The following is a 17,725-nucleotide window of genomic DNA, read 5'->3' on the forward strand; positions in this document are numbered from 1 at the left end:
AAACTTTGATAGTGCACAAGTATGACCTTTAACTATTTAAAACTGCACAAATATGACCTCCCACGCTCCCAGTTTTGCGTGTTAAACACGCGTTTTGCCACGTCAAATTGGAGGTCATATTTGTGCAGTTTTAAATAGTTAAAGGTCATATTTGTGCACTATCAAAGTTTAAGGTCAAAATTATAAAATAATGTCAAGTTAAAACTGCACAAATATAACCTCCCTCCTTCATATTGGAATATGAAATCAAATGATAGATGAACACACAGATTTAGGAAAGGTTGCAATTTGTTATGAAATCAAATGACCTTTCCTAAAGATTGCAATTTGTTATGAAATCAAATAGGCAATATGATATATGAACACATAGATTTACGTGGAACCCTTGACGGAAAAAACTACGGGCAGAGAAGGAGAAATTCACTATATCGGAGAGGAATACAAGGAGGAGTCAAAGTGTCAATAACACATCAAAACCGTCATAAAACCAATCCTCTAAATCGCACTTATATAATATATGCGTATAAGGAATTCCTAAGCCCAAAAGCATACAGGTTCATATCGCGGGGCTTTGCCCCCGCACTCCAAATGAGATCAGTGGTGGGCTTTGGGATCAGGTCTTCGCTACCATCACAGACCCCCAAAAAATTCACAATTACAGATTTACCAATATAGGTCACACCGCAATCTTTCGGACCGAATCAATAAAATTCGAATCGCAAACTCTAACAAATGTCAATAACAAATTAACAATAGAAGGATAAGATAATAGAAGAGTAATAGTAATAATAAACAACAAAGAGAAAATTTCATATTAATCGCACAGTGCTTTCCAATTTTTTTATTTTTTTTAATTATTTCCTTAAACACCACATAAAAAAAATGATTTCCGTTATATTGTTTCTTATTAAAACATCCACTAATTTATCAATTAATTCTCATGAACAAGACTAGGACAGATTTTCACCTAAAGGGGATTTAAAATTATAAAACAAAGTAAATAAGCGAAGAAGTCAAGAAAATTCAACTTCAACTATATACATAGACGATTTTGACCTAGTCTACCACATTCCAAAGTTATGATGAACTCAAGATTTTTATCGAGGGAATCCAAAAATATTTTAAAAGATGAGTACATGGAGAAATCAAGAGAATTCAACTTCTAATATATACATAAACTGTCTACTTTATCTACTACGTTCCAACGTTATCAATTTTACCATGTTAAAAAAAGAATTTTTTTTGCTATATATACTTAACCCTAACTCGTAAGAATTCATATACTTAACCCTAATTCGTAAGAATTCATATACTTAACCCTAACTTGTTTGACATTTAATTGTAATGTAATTAATCGAGCTTGAAACTTAGAACGTGATATTAAAAACTACAAGAAAGTAAAAGAAAAGTTACCTGAAACAATAGCAGCCATGCTTTTTTTTTTTTATCTCTTTTTTTTTTTTAAATAATATTATTATTAAAAAATCATGATTAAACAAAGAACTATAATATGAGTTTTATATCACAAGAGTTCATGTTGTTTTAGAAATCCTAATACACATAAAACTCTTCCTTAAATATTTAAAATATGAAATCTACGAAGTCTAATTTTTTTTATGTTATAAAAAATACGTCAACAAAATTGTTTATTTTAGATTCAATAATTGAAATATATATAGTAATACAATATTCTTTGTCATAAATAGCTTATTAAAGTGTCAAAATCTCTAAAATTATTAATGGTAGATAGGTAATTTTACAAAGAGTTTATTATTATAAAGATGGTTATTAATGTTTGTATCCCTAAATTAATATATTGCTACTAGTTTTCGAGTAGTATCGATTTATTTTCTTTCATTCAAAAAATAAAAAACAAAAAGGTAATTCAATTATTGAATCAAACTCGATAATTCAAACTTTAAAAAAAATGCTTCCAATAGACTCTCGACTCGACATAAAAACAAAAGAAGTCGTCGAAGCATGATAACAAGAAAATATAATAACAAGATACAAATCAAATGAAGTAACACATAATAATAATACACAGAAAAAGAAAAAATAAAATGTGATAGCACTCAACTATCTACTAAGCAATAAATAATAATATAATAGCCATAAGCAATAAATAATAATATAATAACCATCAAAATAAATTTCCAACTTGTGTAAACAAATACATTTTTCTCAACCACAAAAGAGTCCTTGGAGGTCCACCAACATAGCAAGTAATAATTCTAACTATCTTACAAATCATTTAGAAAAAAAATAATGATTAAAATCTTCTAATAATTATATATTAAATATTTCTTTATCTTCCTTTCAAAATTCTTCAAGATGAATATTACAACAACAACAAATCGAGTGTAATTCCACCAAGTGGAGTTTGAGGAGGATAAAATGTACGCACTTCATACCGCTACTTCTGCAGAAGTAGAGAGGCTGTTTCCAATAGACCCCGGCTCAAGATAATGAATGATTGACAAGGTCATAATAATATAGAACAGAAAGAGTGGTATAACCGAAATAAGAAATGAGAGATAATAAAAATAAAGCTAAGGGAGCCACGAAAATAAGAGCAATATGAAATTAAAAAGACAGGAAATAAGAATTAAGAAAAGGCCACCCCCCCAGTATAAGCCCTACACTAGCGGCTCCTACCACTGGACACAGTCGTAGGCTTACTATCCGGCTACAGCAGAGCACCCTAACTATTAATTACAACCCACACACGCACTAACCTTCTACCCTTATTCGCGACCTCCACACCTTCTTATCTATTAATATTAGATTATTTTGGGTAATTATTAGTCAAGTCAAGGGTTGTATTCAAGACAAGAAGTAAATTTAGTTCACTACAAGCCAAAAGATGAATCTGCAGATTTATTTGCAAGGTCACTTTCGGTTATCAAGAGTGTGGAGATCCCATACCAAAATTTTGCAGTTCCTAAAGTTGTTTTAAGGAATATTTATTTTTCTCCAACTTTTTTTACATACAACTCCTAATCAAATTATAATTTTTATTTTTAGTAAGAAACTGATTAGTTGTTATTTTTGGTAGCAAGTAGGTTTTGTTTTATGGTATGATAAATAGTATGGAGGTTTACCAGAAAAGAATTTCTTGTGTTCTAACTCATCTCTATTTTTAAAACCAACAAATTGTCAACATAGAAACCCAAAATCCCTCTGAGAAAAATCTGTGTCGTCCCCTCATGGCTTCCTCCGATGGGATCAGCCAGTTGCCGGAGGCACTCCTCGTTCACATTCTCTCTCTTTTACCATCATACGAATTACTCCGAACTTCAATTCTCTCTAAAAGGTGGAAGTATCTTTGGACTTGTGTTTACAACTTCAATTTTAACCACAATACAACAGTTAAAAATGCGGAAACCTTTGTTGATTATGTATTAGCTCATAACGTTGCTTCAAAAATTGTCAAATTCGAACTTTGATAGTGACAATAGCATGAACAAATTTCTTAATTTTGCTGTTGAAAGGAAAGTGGAAGAAGTTGTACTGGTGTCCTCCTATCAACGGACACCCATTCCTGAATCTTTCTTCACTTGTTCGTCATTGATCACTTTGGATGTTACACGTTGTGCTTTTCGTCGTCGTGACAATGTCATATCCTGGAAGAATCTGAAGAGTACAAAGTTGAAGGAAATATGGATTACATTGCAAAGTTAATGAAAGGCTGTCCTGAATTGGAAAGCATGGAACTTAAAAGTGTGGAGTGTTTTAATCGCCTGAAAATTTATTCGTGGTTGTACTTGGAGGATATTCGTTTAAATAAATATGATCCTGAGTTGATCTCCATGGAAATTTTTGCACCTCGTCTTCAAGATTTTAGAATTTCAGCAGTTCTTGGATTCGCCAAGTTTAGGATTCTAGATATGTCTTCGTTGATCAGTGCTAATCTTAGTTACTTCAATAGCAGCTCAAAACTGCCTGAGGAAGATTGTCAGAATGATCATCGAGGTTTTGTGACCCTCGTGCTAGGTAATCTTCAAAAGTTGAGCTGCGCGACTGAGCTAACACTTGGGTATTGGTTCACAGAGGTTTGCGTACTCTGAGCCCTTAATATATTCAATTTTAAGTTATCAAAGTATCATATCAGGATGTAGCATTTTAGTTAAGAATATATACATAAACATGCCGTTTAACTTGACCTCAGTTCACATCTATGACCTCTAACTTTAGATGTGCACAAGCAGACACTTAAGCTTGTGTAAAATTGAACAGGTAGACAGACGCGTCCTATGAGGCATAATACACGTAGGATGCCATATATGACACGTGTGTGTACTTGTTCAATTGTATGCAAGTTCAAGTGCCTACTTACGCACACCCAAAGTTGGAGATCATACATGTGATTTGATGCCAAGTTAAAGTGCGTGTTTATGTATTATGCCTTTAGTTAATGAACCAACAATGTCTGCTTAGCTGCTATAATCTCGTGTTGCAGGTCGTGCACATGCTGCAGCTCAAAGGGGTGTCTATTCCAGAACTTAAATGCAAATATCTAACGTTAAAGTTGGATGAAGAGTTTAGTTTGGATGGAGCAGCTGGTATTTTGCGAGCCATGCCGCATGTGGAAACGCTCAACATGGACGTGTTTACGCGGGTAATTGCTTGGAACTTTTTCTCTTCTTTTTTACTTGGCATAATACATAAACATGCCCTTTAACTTGGTATCAGTTCGCATCTATGACCTCCAACTTTGGATATGCACAAATAGAAACTTAAAACTTGTATAAAGTTAAACAAGTAGACACACATGTCCTACGTGTCATAATACACGTAGAACGTCATCTAGGCTGATACCACTAATGTTTTTAAGTAATGATTATATTCGTCGTCTCAGTTTGTTAGGTGCCGGTGCGACTTTGAGTTAAGATGTTTGGCCGAAGGAGATAGTATTGATTTGCAGAGTTGGATTTGAGTTAAGATGTTTGGCCGAAGGAGATAGTATTGATTTGCAGAGTTGGATTTCAAGCTTCGAGTTTCCCAACCTCAAGAATGTCGCGATTGTTCACCCATCTGTAATGTGTTCGACATGTTTTTTACTTTAAACTTCCAAGCAAGGCTTCGACAAGCTTTTCAAACTTTCAGAATTTGTGTTAAAGAATGCACCAGTTCTGGAGAAGTTTGTGATGGTAAAGGGAAAAAAGTGCAGGGTACGTTCAAAGAACCGCGTGTCCCCATATTTATCTCAAATCGCTAAGGCATTATTAAGTTGCCCAAGAGCCTCCACGAATTGTGAGATCATCGTCGAGGAGTGAACTTTCCATGACTAGACTGCAAGTAGTTTTCTGTTTCAAGATACGCGAGATGTCGCCTTATGTTGAGTTTAACTTCTATACTTAGCTTATTACTAATTTTTTCGACCTATCCTTGTGATGTATGACTGTTATGGTGTTGCATTTTAGATGTTTTACATATCCATTGTCATTTTCTTTCAACTCTTGTTTTCCTAGACCTGATAAGATGAACAGATAAGCCACATTTTTTATTATAGTTAGCCATATTATATGTTATGGTGGTATTGATAGGATACTCCTCCTTAACTAATGTCTCGTGTTTGAGTTCTGAATATGGAAAACTCAAATTAGTCGGGGATCCAATGTGGGTAACAAATGCCAGGTGGGAATCCACCGGTTCTGCATCTTTTGCTGTTAACTATGTTTAAATGTAGAACTTGTCGTGTACTAGCTGTAGTATGGGAAACCACCAATTGCATATTCTGATGCAGAAAGTTGACCTGCCATGTGACCAGGAGGTCACAGGTTTAAGCCTTGGAAATAGCCTCTGGCAGAAATGCAAGGTAAGAATGCATACAATACACCCTTGTGGTGGGGCCATTCCCCGAACCCTGCGCATAACGAGAGCTTTAGTGCACCGGGCTGTCCTTTTTATTCGAATATGACACGAAACAATTTTATGAGTTTACTGTTATATCATGTAAAGTTCAATTACTTTAATGAGATCAAAATATATCTTTCTTACTATACTGTTACAATCTTGGAATAGAAATATAAGGTAAGGTTGCACATAACACACCCTTGTGGTGGAGCCCTTCCTCGAACCCTGCACATCGCGAGAGCGTTAGTGCACCGCACTACTCTTTTTACTGTATTGTTACAATAATATGTAAATTTGTGGACCATATGTGAAAGGCCCAAGAAAAGAAACATTCATTTTCTTTCATTATATCCACAAAAGAAAAAAAAAAAAACTAACAAACAAAAACATTCTTCTGTATTCTGTTTAATCCACTTTCAATAGAGGATCTTATTTTGGAAGAAGTTTAATATAAGTAACAAAAAAGGTAGTACAAAAAAGAATTGACTCTAATTAAACAAGCTCCTACTCTTCTCTTATTATTCATTTTCTCCATACAACTATTTTCATGACTCAAAATGGATGGAGAAAATTACTTATAGTTATATTATATGGTCAATAGGTTGCTAGAATCATGTTTGTCATCGCCGAAAATGCGCTGCCGGAAGTCGTCGACCATCATTGGAAGCCCTTGCCTGAGTGATACTACTGGTTCCCATCCAAGAAGTTGTTTTGCTTTTGTAATGTCTGGCTTTCTCTTGTGTGGATCATCTTCTGTGTTTGGCCTGAATTCTATTTTTGCATTTGGGTCTATTGTTTCTTGCACCACCTATAAGTTAATATTAGCCAAAAAAACAAGTTAAATTTCATCGAGGGGAACGGTTGGATGAATGAGATCTTTCTATCCTTAATTAGACGTTTTTGCTGTGAGTGTTTGGAATAGAGAAATCTTTGGTACATAACATAGTGTTTCCCTCGTTAAATAAGCTTTACATGGCATGAATCTGAACTAGAAACAGTCTACGTGAAACTGAACTAAAAACAGTCTACATGGCGTGAATCTGAACTTGAAACAGTCTACATGGCGAGAATCTGAACTAGAAAAAGTTTCCTTCATTAAATAAGCTCTACATGCATGGCGTGAATCTGAACTAGAAACAATTTTCCTCGTTAAATAAGCTCTACATGGCGTGAATCTGAACTAGAAACAGTCTACATGCTGTGAATCTGAACTACAAACAGTCTACATGGCATGAATCTGAACTTGAAACAGTCTACATGACGTGAATTTGAACTTGAAACAGTCTACATGGCATGAATCTGAACTAAACAGTCTACATGGCGTGAATCTGAACTAGAAAAAGTTCCTTCGTTAAATAAGCTCTACATGGCGTGAATCCGAACCAGAAACAGTTTCCCTCGTTAAATAAGCTCTACATGGTGTGGATCAGAACTAGAAACAGTTTCCCTCGTTAAATAAGCTCTACATGGCGTGAATCTGAATTATAAATAGTTAGTGTGGATATGAGATATATCTAAATTTGTGCCATAAAAAGCACATTATGAGATCTTTTTAACGTTTCTTACCAAAGAGGATTTCCATTATTAGGAATTGAACTTAAAACCTTTTATTAAGGATGAAGAAACATTTGCCGCTCAGCCACACACATTTTGGTGGCCACTCATACATTTCTTGATACATCCTAAAGGAGATCCAATTCCAAACTCGAAAAGTACCCTCTCTATAGAATCGTCTTTAACAGAAAGAGTGTTAGCCTCAAAGTGGGACTTCTCGATATAAATTCAGATTGATCGAGTTACAAAAATCTGATGGAAAAAAAAAAAGAGAGAGATACACATACCTTAGCTAATTCAAGCATGGTGAATTCACCAGGATTCCCAAGATTGAAAGGACCTACATGATCTCCTTCCATCAACCTCATCAAACCTTCTACCTGTTAATTAATTACAAAATATAATATAATATAATATAAAATAAAATTATAATCTTTGATAAAAAAAGCCGTTAATTTTTTTTTTAAAAAAATTATTTTAAATAAATACTCTATTTTTGAATAAGTGAAGAGGAAATAAAAAAATTACCAAATCAGAGACATATTGAAAGCTCCTGGTTTGTTTTCCATCTCCATAAACTGTCATTGGCTCTTTTCTTAAGGCCTACAAATTTTTAGTAATAAAATGCAATTAAAATACAGTAAATATTTAATCAATTAAATGCAAATTATACACTAATAATTTAATCAATTTTTAATTAATTTGATAAATTTAACACAAACCTGTGCAACAAAATTGCTAACAACACGACCATCATCTATGCACATACGTGGTCCATACGTGTTGAAAATCCTAGCAATTCTAACCTGTCACAAACAAAAATTTCTATTAGGAAATCGTCTCGTATTTGTTTTTGTCATGTTCAAATATCGTTCAACAAATCTTCTGGTATTTGCATATTGTCATTACTGTTACTCCAAGGCTCTTATTGGTGTTACGTCCCTCATTAAAGTCGGTGTCGCATGAGCCTAACCGCCCGAAAGGACATGGGTAGGTCCAAGACGAGCACGACCGTCATATATTCCCAACTTAGAACCATGGAATATATTGCATAAAATAAGGGGAAAAAAGTCAGAAATATATCAAAACTTTGGCGAAATTTGTTGTAACATGCTTCAACTTTGCAGGGGTACTATGACCCCCTCAACTATTTATTACTGTATTTTTGTGGCATATATTTGTCCGGTTGGACCACTTCAGACCTTACGCTCTCAGTGTGCATGTATTCACACAGTGGTCCAGCTTGACAAATATATGCCACAGAAGTACAGTAATAAATAGTCGAGATGGGTCATAAGAGTTTACTTATATTTCAAACCTTTTTTCCTAAAATAAATTATTAGCTTTACAAGTAGAAAAAATGAACCTCAATGTTAAGTCCTCTATGGTAGTCCATGGTTAAAGTTTCAGCCGTACGTTTTCCTTCATCATAACAACTACGTACACCTGCTCACAAATTCCCAAAACAAAAATATTAATAAATCGAGTTTAAATCCTATACATCGACGATACAAAAAGAAGTCATATGTGATAATACAAAATTATCACAGGTTAAAATACAGTACTGACAGTATATAGTCATTTGGACTGATAACGTACAATACATAAACGTGCACTTTAACTTGGTCTCAGCTTGCATTTATGGCGTTCAACTTTGGGTATGTATAGGCAGACACTTTAACTTGTACAAAGTTGAACAAATAGACACATGGGTCCTACATGACAATTGGCGTGAGATACCATGTAGGACGCTAGGTAGGTCATATCACACGTGTCTATTTGTTCAACTTTATGATAATTTAAGTGTCTACTTATGCACATCAAAAATTGGGGGGGCATGCTTGTATATTATGCCATTTAAATTTCATAACAAAAGCTATGAGTAAAATGAATAGGACTTACCAATGGGATTAACATTGCCCCAATAAGTCTCAGCTTGAGGATGTTGCAATGGATCACCATAAACTTCACTAGTACTAGTAATAAGAAATCTAGCTCCCACTCTTTTTGCTAATCCCAACATGTTCATTGTTCCCATCACATTTGTTTTGTGATATCTATCCATTTCAAAGTCAAGGAGAAAAAAAGCTCCCACTAAACATGTTTGATAATGCAACACTACAACTCCCACTATACACGGAGTTCGGGAAGGACCGGACCACAAGGTCTATTGTATGTAGCCTCACCTTACATTTCTGTAAGAGGTTGTTTCCACGGCTTGAACCATGACCTCCTGATCACATGACAACTTCACCAGTTACTCTAACGCTCTCCTTCATAACTTAAAGAGATAAGCATCCAGTATCCTCAAACTATGGCTAAAGTTGCTACGACACACTCCAACTTCACAAGAGTCCTATTACCCTCTGAACTCAATTTTAGCGTATTCTTGGCGCTCTTTTGTGCTGACGTGACACCTTTATTACATAAAATAAGGGCCTTGTCAAAGGTGCCACGCCAGCTAAAAAGAATGACAAAAACTAAAATTTAATTCAGAGGGTAATAGGACCATGTGAAGTTGAAATGTGTTGTAGAAAATTTGGCAATAGTTCAAGGGTTACTAAATAATTTACTCTGGCTTAAATAAAAGAGTAAAACATCCGGTACCCCTGAACTATGACCAAATTTGCTACGACACACTCCAACTTCACGAGGTTCTTATCAACCCCTGAACTAAATTTTATTGTATTTTTGTCATCCTTTTTAGCTGACATAGCACCTTTGACGTGGGTTCGATTTTATGTAATAAAGGTGCCACGTCAATACAAAAGGGAGACACAGATACACTAAAATTGATTTCAGAGGAAGTAATACGACTCCTGTAAAGTTAGAGTGCTTCGTAGCAACTTTGACCATAGTTTGAGGGTAATGAATGCTTATCCGTAAATAAAAACATAAATGACACGAAGTTTAAATGAATGTTAAAAGGCCGGACCACAGGGGTCTATTGTACGCAGCCTCGCCTTACATTTCTGCAAGGGGCTGTCCTGACATGACAACAACTTCACCGGCTAAACGAATGTTAAAAAGGATATGATGGTCTTGACAGGATTATACTTGTAATGAACAGGAGAAGCAGGGCAAGCCAGATGATAAATCTGATCAACTTCTAACAAAATTGGCTCAACGACGTCGTGTCGAATGAGTTCAAACCTTGGATTCTTGTAATGGTGTAACAAATTTTCTTTGTTACCTGTAAAAAAATTATCAACAACAATAACACTATCTCCTCTTGCGATTAATCTATCTACCAAATGACTTCCAACAAATCCAGCTCCTCCTGTTACTAGTATTCTCTTGTGTTTTCCCTTCAATCCCAATGGAACCTTTCCACCTACAACAACAACAACAACAACAATCAGTCAGACCTCTCTGTAACATTCGTTAAGATATATTCTGGCTGTTGTAGTGAAATGTTGTTATCACATATCAGAACGAGTAATGTAACATAACATGATCAGAAGTCGGTTCTGGAGAAAGTTTGGTTGCTATAGTGATCAACTGTTGTTATAGAGCATCACTGTTATAGAGAGGTATGACTGTATTTTGTAAAATGTCATCGTCAATATATATATATATATATATATATATATGTGTGTGTGTGTGTGTACGTGTATATATGTATATGTATATGTATATATATATGTGTATGTATGTATATTCTCGTAAATGCAAAATCACGTTACAAAAAATACCTGCATTAACGTGGTCGGTTTCATCAACTAACTCATATGCGATTCTTCGAGGAATCGGGTTACTATTCGATATAATTGTATCATGAATATCAATCGTTCCAAAATGGGGCTTTAATATTGGAGAAGACATAGAAACCACAGAGAAAATAGCAATTGACATAGTAATTCCAATCAAAAGACACATAAATCTTTGTTTTTCAAGCACATATTGAATTGAATTTTTCAATGAAAAACTCTTCATCATGTTGTGTTTTTTATAATTTTTCTCAATCAACTCATGATTATCAATAGATCCCATGATGAAAATAAAAAAAAATTATGTTAATTTTTTTTTCTTGTTGTTTATTTTTAATTTTTTTAATTTTTTTTTATGTTAGATCTAAGAGTCTGAGGTCATAAGAAGAAAAAAAAGTGGAGGGATTTGCATAAATTTTGAAGACTAGTGGCTTTCTTCACTTTGCTGTTTAGCAATTTAAGCTATTCCAAGTGTAATTATTTTGCCTCCAAATTTCTAATTAATATTCTAGTAATATCTTCTTCCTATGACTAGAAAATAAATCATTTAGTATTTTCAAACTCATGTCAGTACATAGTAATACTGCATTACAGTCTTAGACTGCATTTATTTTTATTAAGATTTAGATGTCTAAATCTAAATGTATATCTGAATGATTAAGATGTTGTCCATATGATTGTAGAAAAAATTATTATATATATAATTAAAATAAAAAACTAATTATGTATTAGAAAAATATGTGATTTAATACAATAAAATTATAATTTGATTGAAAAAAGAAACATTTATGTTTGTTAGTGATAGTGGAGATGATTTATAATAGTGGTTGCGGTGTCAATGATTGATGTTAGTAATTAGTAATGTTGGTGGTGATAGTTGTGATGGTTGGTATTGTAGTGACTATTATGATAGTGACGATTGAAGGGCTAGTGGTGGTTGTGATGTGAAGTTGGTTGATATTAGTAGCTGGAGATGTTGATTGTGATGGTTTAAAAATGAACACATGATGGTTGATGATGTGCTGATGGTAGTTGGAGACGTTATTAGCTGTGATGATGAAGATGGTTGTTAGTAGAGATAGATTGTAGCGATGGTAGTGATTGAAGTGGTGGTAGAGGTGGTGACACTAGTGACAATGGTGGTGGTGACAGTCGAAGAATGTGTAGAGGTTGATGATATATTAGTGGTAGTTAGTGGTGGTGTTAGTTGTGATCGATGAGTTGGTCGGTAGTAGGGATTTGCCAGGTGGTTGATGATGATGGTGCCATTGGAAATGGTGATTGTAGACACCTAATTTTGTCCCTCCCGAAGCTTTATTTTATTCATTTTTGTTATCTCACCTTACCACGTACCTTCACCCGTTCTATAATTTTTTTTCACAAAATGACAAAAATAACAAACCCAATCCCCAATATTCTCTTAATAACAAATTTAACAACCCTCCCTATCAAATGAGGACAACTCACTACCTCACCCTACCTACCCCTACACCCACCTCAGCCCCCCTCCCCTTTATATTTTTTTCCTTTGTTTTCCCATAAGAGAACCAAAAAAAGGGACCCAGGGGAGAGGAGAACGGAGCAATATTTTTGTCACACCTCAAATCCTATTGGGGCGGACTGGCACCCGTAACCGAGGAGGTCCGGGAGAACCAGCTCATAACCTTATACTTCCCATGCATACCTCTATGACAACCCGAAATTCGGACAACATCATGTCGCATATAAAAAGAAATAATCACTTGTATAAGCTCGAGCACACATATATATGTATATACAATACTTGGCCGTTGGAGCCATCACGTCTACTAACAAAACACCACCTTGACTGTACATTAGGTCTACAAAGCCTCTAAACAATACACAGAGTTTAACTAAGGTCGGGACACACCCCGCCATATAACTAACTTCTATACAATACCAAAAGTGACTGAATATGACACGGAAAGCCCCGAAGCAAACTGGAGCTCACCAAGAGCAGCTGGATATCCTGATTCCTACTTGTGCGGTGTATGAGCTGAGGTATCTATGCCTGCAGTATGAAATGCAGATCCCCCGTAGGGACGTCAGTACGAAATATGTACTGAGTATGTAAAGCTGTAGATAATCACATATGATATAGGAGCTCAATAGAAATCAGAAACAAGTGAATAAATCGTAATAGGAGTGGACCACACTTACTAGAACTTGTGACAACCTGTACATTGTATTTATTCAATCACTTTACCTTCGTTCTTATCATCTTTGTAATCATTACTGTACTGTACTGTGACCATTAGGCTGCCTCCAGTACATATCAACTGGGATTGACCCATAATAGACTTATGCCCTTGGGATACCACCCATAAACACATAAATAAGGATCGACCCATGATAGGTTTATGCCCCTGGGATACCACCCGATAAGAGAGAACTTTCATCATTTAGTTCAATTAATCTTTGAGATTGTTATTTCGGTTGCCACCACATTTTTGATACTTTGAAACAATGATACATCAATAAGAGACATATAAACAGACCATCAATTCAATAACAATAAAGTAAGAACTCATTGGCACATCAATGAAGTGTTTTGGAGTCATCAATGCCATAACAATGAAGTAGGAACTTATTGGTATATCAATGAAACGTTTTGGAGTCATTAATAGCACATGGATCTTGTTTGAGTAACCGGATACCTTCTAACATTCATTAGTGCAATAAACATGTAAGATTTGGAAAACAAGTAAGTATTGGAATGTCTTGACATCTTGTAGGGTGGAAATAAGTTCATTGGTAACACAGGACATCATACAAAACCATTATGGATCACATGTTACTGAATAACTTTGGAAACTTTCTTAATAGAACAATTGTTCACTTTCATGCCAAAGATATGGTATAGAGTATGCTTTACATACCTGACTGTCAACCTTCAATACTATTCCCAAATGGACTTCTCATCTTTTCGAATTACTTATCTACAATGAACATATATAGAAATCTAGTATTAGCGACCAAACGTCACAATTCAATTATTTGAATTCACCAAACTAGTGGTTAAGTAGTAAGTCTTAATTACACCATAAAGGGTGTCACTTTAACCCTCTTATACTCCAATTACATTCACATTCCATTCATATTCATACAACATCCTCCAATATCAAGTTTGAATTCATTTATCCTTCCAACCAATCCATTAAACCAAATTGAGCCATAGACATAAATAATCATCAATTCAATAGTATATCACCATATCCACCTTCCATAACTCAATTACCATATCCACCTTCCACAATTCAATACAATCAAATCATGCAAAATAGTCCACAACCCTATTTTCATCACCTTTCAATAACAACTAATACATATAATCCTCTATCACACATATACATATGGAAGAGAACAAAGACAAACAATATTCATACCTTATAATTCACCTCTTGATTATGCAATCCTGCTTGCTCAAATAATAGGTGCCGTTCGAAGCTCTCGAGATGACAAACGCAGTTATCGGATTACTTTGAAATTTCTACGGTTGAATCAAAAGTAATTTAAAGGTCAAATTTGGCTAGGGTTTGTTCTTTCTCTATGATTGATGATGAAAATGAGTTTTTGAACTCATATACATGTATATATACACATATTCCCGTCCATAATATAATAGGGAATGACCAAAATGCCTTTAAAATTTAAATAATGTCAAATCTGTCCTTTGGTGGACTGTTTTGGTAAGCTAAAGTAGATCGACCATAACTCTTTGCTCTGATATCGGATTTGGGTGAAATTGGTATCGTTGGAAATATAACTCAAAGGTCTTTCATTTTATATAAAGTAGACCACCCAGTTCGTCCTGTACAAGGAGTTATGGTCGTTTGAAGTTGACCCTAAAAATCTATTTTGATAGGCTGAAGTGTAACGAGTATAACTCCTTACTCAGGCGTTGGATTTGGATGAAACCAATTGCATTGGAAAGGAGACTCAAAGATATTTCTTTTCATAGGTCGCAGCTCTCCCAGTTCATTATATTAAGGGAGTTATGATCATTCGAAGTTGACCCAAAAATTCGGCTGGCCTCAGTAGTTTGTGTGCAGGAAATTTTCCTGCACATTTACTATTCCCAAATATCCCGGCCACCGTTTTATAGTTTCGAACGTGCTCGATTATATCTGAAACCTATCCGTTTTTGAAAATCTTTATATCGTTGGAAAACTTATTCAATAACCTTCGCATGGACCATCGACGGGCAAATTTCGGTATAAATAAAATAAAAAAATTAATTCTATATTAATAAGACCAATACACATACTTGAATACGCCAATACATGTACTTGAATATGGGGTGTTACAATTTTTCTTGGCTCTCACATGAAATTCACACACTACACACAGAGAGAGAGAAAGAGACGAACAAAGAGAGAATTGACTGGGGGGTCACCATCTTCTTCTCCACATTTTATATACACGCACAGTAGACGGAAAAGAAAAACAACTTAGGAGAGGTCACCATCATCGCCATTTCTTCTTTCTTTTTTTGGGACTCACCCTCACGACACACACAGGGACACTATATTGAACATCTCACGGATCCTCACTATCCACAACAAAAATTGCACTCACATATGCTAGATAGAGATAGGAGCTGAGGGAGAGAGAAGTGATTGAGAGAGGTTGGAGAACACCGTTCCGGCGACCGATTATTTGCAGAAAAACACCCTCTCCACCGGTGAACGCTACCAGTCTCCCCCTCCCAGCTTCGGCTAGATCGATTGTCTGACGGCTAGTAGCGGCGACCCCATCTTAGGTTTTATTCCAGCCAAGTTCAACGGGATTTGCAAAAAACATCCCCAAATTAATTGAAATCGACCCATTGCGGTCTGATTCTGGTGAAATCTACCGTAAGCGAATGAAACGGGGTTGGTTCTGCCTGAAATTGGGTTCGGACGTGTTTTCTTTTGCGATTCTATTCTGGGATCAATTGGGTCTTCAATTTTGCGGTTTGGCCATTGGTTTTTATTCCATTTGGACTAATTTTGTCGTTGGTTTTTTATATCGGGCTGGAGTCTTTCATTTTTGAGATTTTTCATTGGTTATCAAATCTGTTTGGATTATTATTTCTCATTATTGAGTTGGTGTGGTTCATGATTGAGGTTCGACGTTGAGGTTCCATTGGACGCAGTTCGATTCGGAAAGATCAGTTAATCAATAAGGCATTGAGGTCCATTTCTCATCTCATTCTCTATTCTATTTTTGGAATTTTAGTTGTTTGTTATGGGTGTGAATAACTTGTTTGTTTAGCATATTTGAATCTTTATTGTATGTACGTGGTTGATGTTGGATTTGATAGTCGAAGAATTGGTTAATTAGTTTGACAATAGAATTGGGGACGACGGGAATTAAAAGTTGATAAAAATAAATATTGTTGTTTTTTATTCATTGTTGATGTTGAGCGTGATATGTCATCGAGCGGGTAGGCAAACAGTAAGCTCGGGTAGACAAATTTAGAATTGTTGAATTGTTTGAATTCTTGGAATATTTGTTGAATGTTTTGTTTATCATATTTGAAAAGTGTATTCATTTAATCGGGGAATGCCCTGAGGTCATTTGTATTTACTCATCGGGGAATGCCTCGAAAAATTTTGTACGCAAAGGATACTCGTGATCAAGGCCCGAGGCATGGGTAAAGCATAGTTTAGGACTAGTGTAGGTTATTTCAGTATCTTTTTTCGGGGGTGTATAATTGGACTGAACACTAAATTTTGGATTGTTTTATTTTTCTTTGCTTGCTTAATTGTTTTGCATGCTTTGTGTGGTTTATACATTCGTACTGTTTAAATTAGCCGATATGCTCCACCAAGCGACCGTGGTTGAACCATGGGATCGAGGGGTGCCTAACACTTTTCCCCCAGTCAACAGAATTCCTTAGCCGGAATCTTTGTTCGCGGATTAGTTTTAGAGTCAAATCGTTTTGAAAAGGATTTTCCAAAGGTGACTTGGCACACCGGATTATGCCAAGTGGCGACGCTGAGTTTAAATGTAAATAATTCTTTTCGAAATAAAATTTTTATTTTTTGTCACTTTAATGATGAAATCCTTTCGAACTTAAAATCAAATTTTTTTGGAGTTGAAAAAAGGGTGTGACAGCTCTGGCGACTCTGCTGGGGATCATTTCAGAATTCGAGCTTATTTTGGGGTTGTATCGGCTTAGTTTGACACTATAGGTGTATGAACATTTTGTTTGTGTTGTTTAATGTTACTGTATTATCACTGTTGAGTGCCTACGTGCTCTTTGTTTACAGTTTTTATTTTATGTGTTATCGCTTTATATCTGGCATCATGTACATAATCCGAGTCATTCTTTCTGCAACAAGTCCATAGTACACGTGTTGTACACGACCTCTAGTTGAGTCACCCCTATTTTAGGGGGGGAGCCATCGGTGTTATGGAGTAGGTGGAAAGCAAAGTAGCCACTATCGATCATACGCTCCCCCAAACAGCCTTGTTAGTGAACCCCAACATAGGTCAGCCTTTAGGTCATGCTTATGTGTCTAAAGCATCCCTATGTGCTAAATGTTGCATTTCTAAGGGTAACGTGGTCATTTGACAGACTGATTTGGGGAAAA

General features: G+C 35.4%; 2 protein-coding genes and 1 pseudogene across 2 annotated transcripts; 1 reads left to right on the plus strand and 2 right to left on the minus strand.

Moving 5' to 3' along the window:
* LOC107848804 overlaps positions 1–1,432 on the minus strand; it is a 4,323-nt pseudogene extending 2,891 nt beyond the window's left edge.
* A 1,662-nt stretch (positions 1,433–3,094) lies between these two features.
* On the plus strand, positions 3,095–5,531 carry LOC124889486. The gene is made up of 3 exons (XM_047401354.1): positions 3,095–4,055; positions 4,463–4,621; positions 4,862–5,531. Exons 1-3 carry the CDS (start codon positions 3,663–3,665, stop codon positions 4,937–4,939), a joined length of 630 nt encoding a protein of 209 aa, XP_047257310.1. The 5' UTR covers positions 3,095–3,662; the 3' UTR covers positions 4,940–5,531.
* A 702-nt stretch (positions 5,532–6,233) lies between these two features.
* On the minus strand, positions 6,234–11,479 carry LOC107850383 (UDP-glucuronic acid decarboxylase 4-like). The gene is made up of 8 exons (XM_016694871.2): positions 11,109–11,479; positions 10,449–10,747; positions 9,316–9,463; positions 8,780–8,859; positions 8,136–8,219; positions 7,942–8,016; positions 7,701–7,793; positions 6,234–6,667 (listed from the first exon to the last, which is right to left on the minus strand). Exons 1-8 carry the CDS (start codon positions 11,404–11,406, stop codon positions 6,446–6,448), a joined length of 1,299 nt encoding a protein of 432 aa, XP_016550357.1. The 5' UTR covers positions 11,407–11,479; the 3' UTR covers positions 6,234–6,445.
* Between the last annotated feature and the right edge of the window lie 6,246 nt (positions 11,480–17,725).

Source organism: Capsicum annuum, chromosome 12 (assembly GCF_002878395.1).
Source record: "Capsicum annuum cultivar UCD-10X-F1 chromosome 12, UCD10Xv1.1, whole genome shotgun sequence".
Taxonomy (NCBI): Eukaryota; Viridiplantae; Streptophyta; class Magnoliopsida; order Solanales; family Solanaceae; genus Capsicum; species Capsicum annuum.

Coding starts and splice junctions, on each gene's coding strand:
- LOC124889486 (XM_047401354.1), top strand. CDS start 3,663: ATGGATTACATTGCAAAGTTAATGAAAGGCTGTCCTGAATTGGAAAGC. Junction 4,056..4,462: donor TTGGGTATTGGTTCACAGAG/GTTTGCGTACTC, acceptor CTCGTGTTGCAG/GTCGTGCACATGCTGCAGCT. Junction 4,622..4,861: donor ACATGGACGTGTTTACGCGG/GTAATTGCTTGG, acceptor TCGTCGTCTCAG/TTTGTTAGGTGCCGGTGCGA.
- LOC107850383 (XM_016694871.2), bottom strand. CDS start 11,406: ATGGGATCTATTGATAATCATGAGTTGATTGAGAAAAATTATAAAAAA. Junction 10,748..11,108: donor AACCGACCACGTTAATGCAG/GTATTTTTTGTA, acceptor TTGTTGTTGTAG/GTGGAAAGGTTCCATTGGGA. Junction 6,668..7,700: donor CCATGCTTGAATTAGCTAAG/GTATGTGTATCT, acceptor ATTAACTTATAG/GTGGTGCAAGAAACAATAGA.